This window comes from Neolamprologus multifasciatus, chromosome 11 (assembly GCF_963576455.1).
Source record: "Neolamprologus multifasciatus chromosome 11, fNeoMul1.2, whole genome shotgun sequence".
Lineage (NCBI taxonomy): Eukaryota > Metazoa > Chordata > Actinopteri > Cichliformes > Cichlidae > Neolamprologus > Neolamprologus multifasciatus.
The window spans coordinates 30,832,391-30,839,552 of record NC_140449.1 but is presented as its reverse complement, the minus strand read 5'-3'; the positions used below and the strand labels follow the sequence as shown (position 1 = coordinate 30,839,552).

Below are 7,162 nucleotides of genomic sequence, written 5' to 3'. Positions count from 1 at the left end.
TTTTGCTGAAAAAAGTGAACTGAACTGAATTTCCACAGCTGGACATGAGCGTGGCACTGATAATGTCCTTCTGAGGAGGGAGGCTTTCTATACAATCACTTGGAGGTCTGTATTTTGATTTGAAAGCTGTTGAATGAAATAATAACTAAATTCACAGAAAAACAATAATTCAGTTCTTCATGAAAAGTAGTTTTTATTTGATCGAAAGAAACATAATAAATACTCACAGAACCAGAGAATTTCTCATCGTAACATGGTTGAACCAAACCTTTAAAAAAAACAGTAGAATATTTCATCACATCATTTTAACTATGTGTAAAGTTCTCTGCAGCAACAAAGCAGCAGCTTCTTGCTCTGACCTTCATTTATTTTAAAGGTAGTGTTGCACGCATTGCGAGTCCTTGGGTTACTGACAGTTACAGAACTGAGGACCTGCTGCATCTACATGAAAGTCCAGTCAGTTAGTCACATGAGTCACTGGAGGAAAAAAAATTGTATAATATAATTTTTGTTTGTATTGTTCACTCAGGATTAGAATCGTGTTTCCTCTCTTTCCCAAATGCAGTCGCATTCTTGCAAAATGTCCCTTTCGGGCATTGTGGTCATGATGCTGAACCTGTTCCTGGAGATCTCCCGCAGCTCCTTGATCAGTCCCTCCAAAGATGGACTCGGCCAAGTTTTGTTTTCGTCACTTATAAGAATGTATGTCTGTCTCTTGATCAGCTCCAGTCGCTCCAGGTGTCGCAGCTTGTTGAGGAGCAGCAGGTCTCTTGTTGGTTCCTCACGGTGGAAGCTACAGAAGACAAGACAGGAAAAAACATCAGCTCTAGTTGCGTGTTGGCAACGATAGACCCATAATGGGAAATTGTTGACACGATTTTCTGTAGTGTTTCAGTTGTACTTAAGAAATCAACACAGAAAAAAAAAGCTTCATTTACAGCAAAATGCAAATGTCAGTTTCTCAAGTGAGATGATTTGATGCTGCAGGTCACACATAAACCATCAAATGGTTTATGTCAACACCCTGGTTAAGAAAGCCCGTCAGTGTCTCTTCTTCCTCAGAAGACTTAGAGACTTCCATCTGCCACTGAAGTGCTCAAGAACTTTTACTCCTGCACCATCGAGAGCGTCCTGACGGCAAACATCTGCACCTGGTTTGGGAACAGCACCAAGCAGGACAGACGAGATCTGCAAAGAGTGGTGCGCTCAGCCGAACGCATCATTCAATCAGAGCTCCCTGGCCTGCTGTCCATCTACACCAAGCGGTGCAAGTCCAAAGCTAGGAAGATTATGATGGACCTCTCCCATCCCAACAATGGACTCTTCTCACTGTTGAGGTCTAGGAAGCGCTTCCGCTCCCTTAAGGCCAAAACAGAGAGAATGAGGAGGAGCTTCTTCCCCCAGGCTATTCGGGCCCTGAACCAGTTGTAGGACGACTCTCCCACACACATCACTATAAGACTGGACTCTCACACACATCACATCACAACACAACACGCACCACCACACATTTCCTATAATTTATAATCTTTATAATCTCTTTCTGCTATTTGCACATCTTTTACTGTAAATTTCTAAGTTAATTTGTAAATTTTGTAGTAACCTGTAAATTGTAAATACTGTAAAACGTTTTTTCTGTCATTTAATGGTCGGGTATTGTACAGCTACAAGCATTTCACCCCCATGTCATACTGTGTATGGTTGTGTGTGTGACAAATAAAATTTGAATTTGAAATGGAACTTTTACTTTGTAATAGTAAAAAAATAAATAAAAATCTGCTGGGCATACCGTATCCTGAGAGTCTTGAGTTGAGGAAACAGTGTAGGAAGCTGTTTGCAGAGACAATCATCGTAGCGGTTCTGATCTATGTCCAGATGCTCAACTCGCTGGAGTTGATATGCAATGGAGCTCATCTGGCATGCGCATATGGATGTTCGCAGTGTCAGACTGGTCATCTGGGATGGAAGGTCTTCCGCATAAGAGGCAAGAAAATGCCCTCCTATAAGGAAAGAAACGACAGGATAGAAGTTACAGAAAACAGTTTTGGCCTGGAGCTTCACACAGCTTCACAAAAAAACAAACAAAAAAAAAGGATGCATGCAAGACAACAGATTTTTGCTTACTACACACACTTACAAACAATACAAAGATTAAATGCATGTTTTGGCTCACCAATGATTGAGAGTGATTCCAGCTGTTGCAGATAACTGAGCCAGGAATAGAGATTGCACTGCAGACCATCCCAGGGGTACCTGTAGTGGACAGCAAGCGACTTGAGTGAAGTCAGACCCCACAGCGCGTCCTCCGACAGGATGATTTCTGTGTAATTGACTAACTCCAAAGAGATCAGTTCTGGGCCGCCGTACTCTCCTACAGGATAAAAGAGGTGGTTAGTTAAACATTTAGTCTCTGTCAGTTAAGTTTAGCATAGTCACACAATACTGCAAAACAGGCTGTGTGATCACAATACTAATCAGAATAATATGTATTTATGAATGTAATCAGAATAATAATTCCTAAGGAAATTATGTAGGTTACAGTTGGTCCAAGATAGTAACAGTAATAGACTAAACTAATTAAATAATACAATATATTACAAGTACAATACAGTTTCCAAAATTTAAGAAATAGCACTAATATATAAATCAAGAATATTACAGAGGTGAAATATATGTGATCATGCAGCATGTGTGCAGCTCAACTGACTTCAATATGATGGGTTTTGTTCCAATATTAAGGCATAATGTCAAGAAAATATTGTATTTTCTTGATGAAAAGCTCTTGTCAAAGGTGTAAAAAGTGACTGTATTGGTTCTGATGCTTGCAAGTGTAAAATATAATCAGGAGACTGGCTTACCTGGGTTTTCTGGGTCCAGTGGGTAGAAGTAGTTGTTGGGCAGTGACACTGGTGGCTCCCCTTTCATTCCCCAGGATAAGTGTTTGAGTTTCTTCAGGCTTAGCAGCAGGTTGTGGAAGATGAAAGAGGGCACTGGCTTCATCCTCTCAAGCCCTTCACTTTCCTGCTGGTGGAACAGCAAGTACTCCAGGTTGACCAAGCGTGACACGCTGTTGATGAACGCCACAGTGTCGTCGCAGGACATCTGAATGTTGCAGACGCTGAGGTGAGTCAGCCTCTTTGCTAGTTGCTGACTCTGACACTGCACCAGTAACGGGTCAACCCAGGTGGCGTTTTGTACCCCAAGACTTGTCAAGTTGGGGAATTCACACAGGTTGTCTAAGTATTTCATCTTGTAATACCGCCGTTCCCTCACACAGACAATGGTGTTGAGCGATGGGAGGGACTTGCTGAGGATTTTCCAATCTTTGGGTCCTAAATGTTGCACTGTGGCACGGCTGACCCCACGGCACTGCACGGTGTCCCAGAATCCAGATGTGTAGCGGGGAAAGTTGGAGAGTCCTGCTGTATAATCCTTCCACAGGAACGGGTGGTCGATGAGATCTCTGAAGTGTCTGCAGCAGAGGCGGGCTGTGTGCTTTTCCTCAGTGTTCAAGTAGCCGAACACCAAAACCCAAACTTCAGGTGGCAGATATGGTAGCTTCTGGACCTTCATGTTGACTGTTTGAGCCATTGCACCTCAATTCCTTACACAAATTCAACCAATGCAGAGGCTGCAGACCTACAATTAATAGTCCGTTGTCCCTGAGTAATAACACTGATTCGCTGAAAGGTAGGAGAACCTGGAAAGGGAACAACAACAGTTTACAACTCAGGCTAAACAAAAAAATGACCAAGACCTCACTTAAGCTCTTTTTTTTATGTAAAAGGTGTTTATTTTTGCTCCAAACTATTCAGGCAAGCCTCACAACTCCAGCAAGACGGTAATAAAAAAATAACTATTCCAACGTCCTTGTGGGTTGCCATGTGAATTTAAAGAAATAAATGAATCGCTGACTCAGTCCGGCTTCATGAAATGTGGATATAAAAAGTCATATTATTATTAAAATCCTAGATTATTTTCACAAAGTTTTTCATGCACATGTTAATTCCCTACAGCCAGCCAAAAAGAAACAAATGAAGGATAATCTGAGATGTATTTTAACAGAAAAACCACTTTCCCTCCCAAAATTACTTAAAACAGGTCAGTAAAGATCTATCAATGCTTAACTTGACAAAAATAGCATTGCAGTACATCTAACCAGCAGAGATGCTACAACAGGTAAACTTAAACTACACAGCAAATTATAGTTTGTTGTAGAGAATAATCCTTACCTTGCAGGAGTTTCTGAAAAGTTCAAATCCAGTAAGAAGCAGATGGAGAAGCTCTTCCAGCCTACACACACACTGGGCCAAAGCAGAGTGGCCATTCCTGGTCTGTGACCCTTAAAAAACTTGCTGGTACTTAATTAACATATGACTTTGTCATTAAAATAATCCCTGTATATCCTCTTAATTGTCTGCTGTTGACATCATCAATCAAGTGGGGTGTGTCAACAATTCTCGATAGGTCAATCAAACGTGCTTGAGGCTGAAACTCATCACTCTACTGTTGTGTTCCAGACTGCTTGATCACATCACTTACATGTCTCCACACCCCACTCACTGTTTCATGTCCTCTCTCTTTCTTATACGTAACTGTTGGCTGCATCTGAAAGTCCACCATGACATATTGCTTTTGCTGCAATATGTCCACTGTGTTCATGAAGAATTTCTGTGTAAAACGGCTAAACATACTTAGTAAACAACACCAGTCACACTGAGCCACCCATTTTTTGTCCCTTTTTCTTAGCTAAATAAAAATCAAAGTAAAGAATATTTTCAATGTTTAATTTAAAAGAGTTTATTTCAAGCTTGTAATAACTGAATGTTCTACAGCACCAAAGGGTTTGTAATCTCATCAGAGTTACAAAGATCTTATCTGCAGTCCATCACTGTAGATCTGCTAACTCAGAGGCCTGCAAACTTTAAACTTTAAAAATCTGTTTTTAGCACAAGTTATTTTCAGCAGCCCAAAATCTGCATGGAGCCACATAAACGTGTGACTACTCTGTAGTAGGTTCTTTTTTTATGCACTTTAACTTTATCCATGATCACTTACAAAAACAGTCAAATTAAAGTAAGAACTGATCTAATCTTTAGATGATGATTAATTTCTTCCAAATCCTTTTGGAGCAGCTAGAGCGGGGGTGTTCAACTCCAGTCCGCGAGAGCTACACACCTGAATCAAATGCTAGCTTGTTATCAAGCCTTTGCCAAACTTGATGGCACGCTGAAGCACATCTGATTCAGCTGTGTTGGAGTAGGGATGCATCTAAAAGCTGCAGGACAGTAGCTCTTAGAGAATCTAGTTGAACACAGGAAACTCTCCTGCCTCCTGTGGCCCTCCAACCACGTCACACAGGTTTGGAGTCCCGTTATGCTCAGGTATTGCAATGCATGTGTTTGAAAATGCAACACCAACGGGGTGCCCAGTCTGCCTTTCTTAATGCTATAAATGTGTTCTTTTAATCTATCCAACAATGTTTGACCCGTCTCACCCACATAGAGACGATGGCATTTTTGACACGAGATACAGTAAATTATGTTTTTCATGTTCAAGGTCATTCTCTGCAGAATGGGTGGCCCTTCCTGTCCATGAGGATTGTACATAAACTGTCTTGGTTTGAAGGCCCAATGGTCAGCTTTCACTGATCCTATTCTCCCTATCTGTTCTGGTAATTTAGCTCTAACAAGCATGTCCCTTAGGTTCTTGTTTCTCCTATGAGCTGAAATTACCCTGTAATTTTGAAATTGTATCAAACCAGAGGTGTACTCCTGAAAGTTTGTTTTAAATTGATGGTGTAACGGTAAATAGGGGGCGTGAATAAGTAGTTACCAATGGCATGAATCTGCTCGGTTCCCCCAATTGGGCCTGATTCTGAGTCAAGTTTTCCCCTGAATCATCTAAGGCTCCACCTGCATTCGTCGTGTTAGAGTTAAGCCCTGCAAGAGTACTGCTTTTAATTGCTCTAAGAAACCTTCTGGAATAACCCCTGTTTCCCAGACTCCGAAATAATGTACTGATTGATTCCTGAAGGTCTGAATCCTTTGAGGAGATTCTGTAGAACCTAATAATTTGCGATTTTATGATACCTTTAAAAGTGTGTTTTGGATGATAACTACTCCTATGTAAAAGGGTATGAGAATCTATGGGTTTAAAATAAACCTTAGTAGAAACATTTTTCAAATTTGGATCCAGTTGTTCCAAAAACACTTTGTCCAGAATGCAACTCATATTTGACCTTGATAGAGGAGTGATGGTTTTTTAGGATGTCAATAAATTCAGAAAACTTTTCCTCACTGTGAGACCAAGCCCCTATGATGTCATCCAAAAATCTAAAGTAGAATGTTAGTTTCTGAGGGCATTTTGCAAGGGCCTCACGTTCCCACTGACTCATGTATAAGTTTGCATAGGAGGGGGCATATCTATGCCCCATAAATATTCCATCAGAGCAACATTAATGTGATAACAGGTTAAGAGCGCCTAAAATGTCTTATTTGCTGATGTCAATATAAACCATTACAGAGATCCACACAATATACCAGTGCACTTCTCTAAAAGAAAACTTGACCTCAAGAGGATTTTCTGGAAAAATGGTGACGTGCAAACAAAATTGATTGAGGTTAGAAATGACATTGAGGGTTCTCGGGAGGGGCCGTGCTAACACCTGCTGCTCTCTGGCAGCAGCACCATGCTCTCCCATGTTTTAAATGCACCTTAGAACAACACGCAGCAACACTACACATGAGCGAGAGGAGAGAGGTTTGGGGTCTTCACACACCCCTGGCCATCGGAGCAGGGGGGCTGGGAGGAGGTGTTGGCCGTCCGATTGGGATCTGGGATGCGCGGCCTCCTTGCTGCTGCGGAGCCTGGGGCGGTCTGCTTGCCTCCACCCCCGGGGGAAAGGGTAACATCTCCTGGGTCTAGGTGCCGTTTCCCCCTCCAGGGGCGAGGGGACCTGGGGTATAGAGTTTGTTTGGGGAGTGTGATTGTGTGTACAGTGTCCATGTATGTCTATCCCTACGTTGGGTGAGTGCTGAGTATTTGTATATGTGTGCATGAGGGTGGGAATGCATGTTTGTGTCTGTGTGTGCCTGTTTGTCTGTGTTTATATGTCAGGTCGGGTCTTACACTACACCTCTCTGGGAACTCCCAGGCCCTC

At 41.9% G+C, this 7,162-nt stretch overlaps 1 protein-coding gene across 1 annotated transcript; it reads right to left on the bottom strand.

Moving 5' to 3' along the window:
• Positions 1-531: 531 nt before the first annotated feature.
• On the bottom strand, positions 532-3,846 carry LOC146508821 (uncharacterized). Its single transcript, XM_085176907.1, has 4 exons — positions 2,859-3,846; positions 2,174-2,371; positions 1,790-2,000; positions 532-793 (listed from the first exon to the last, which is right to left on the bottom strand). Exons 1-4 carry the CDS (start codon positions 3,589-3,591, stop codon positions 532-534), a joined length of 1,404 nt encoding a protein of 467 aa, XP_085033033.1. The 5' UTR covers positions 3,592-3,846.
• Positions 3,847-7,162: the final 3,316 nt, after the last annotated feature.

Bases quoted from the DNA above. Each gene is read 5' to 3' on its own strand.
- LOC146508821 (XM_085176907.1), bottom strand. From the start codon at position 3,591: ATGGCTCAAACAGTCAACATGAAGGTCCAGAAGCTACCATATCTGCCA. The intron at 2,372-2,858 runs GTAAGCCAGTCT...TTTATCCTGTAG, and splicing joins ACTGGACCCAGAAAACCCAG to GAGAGTACGGCGGCCCAGAA. The intron at 794-1,789 runs GTATGCCCAGCA...TGTCTTCTGTAG, and splicing joins CTCAAGACTCTCAGGATACG to CTTCCACCGTGAGGAACCAA.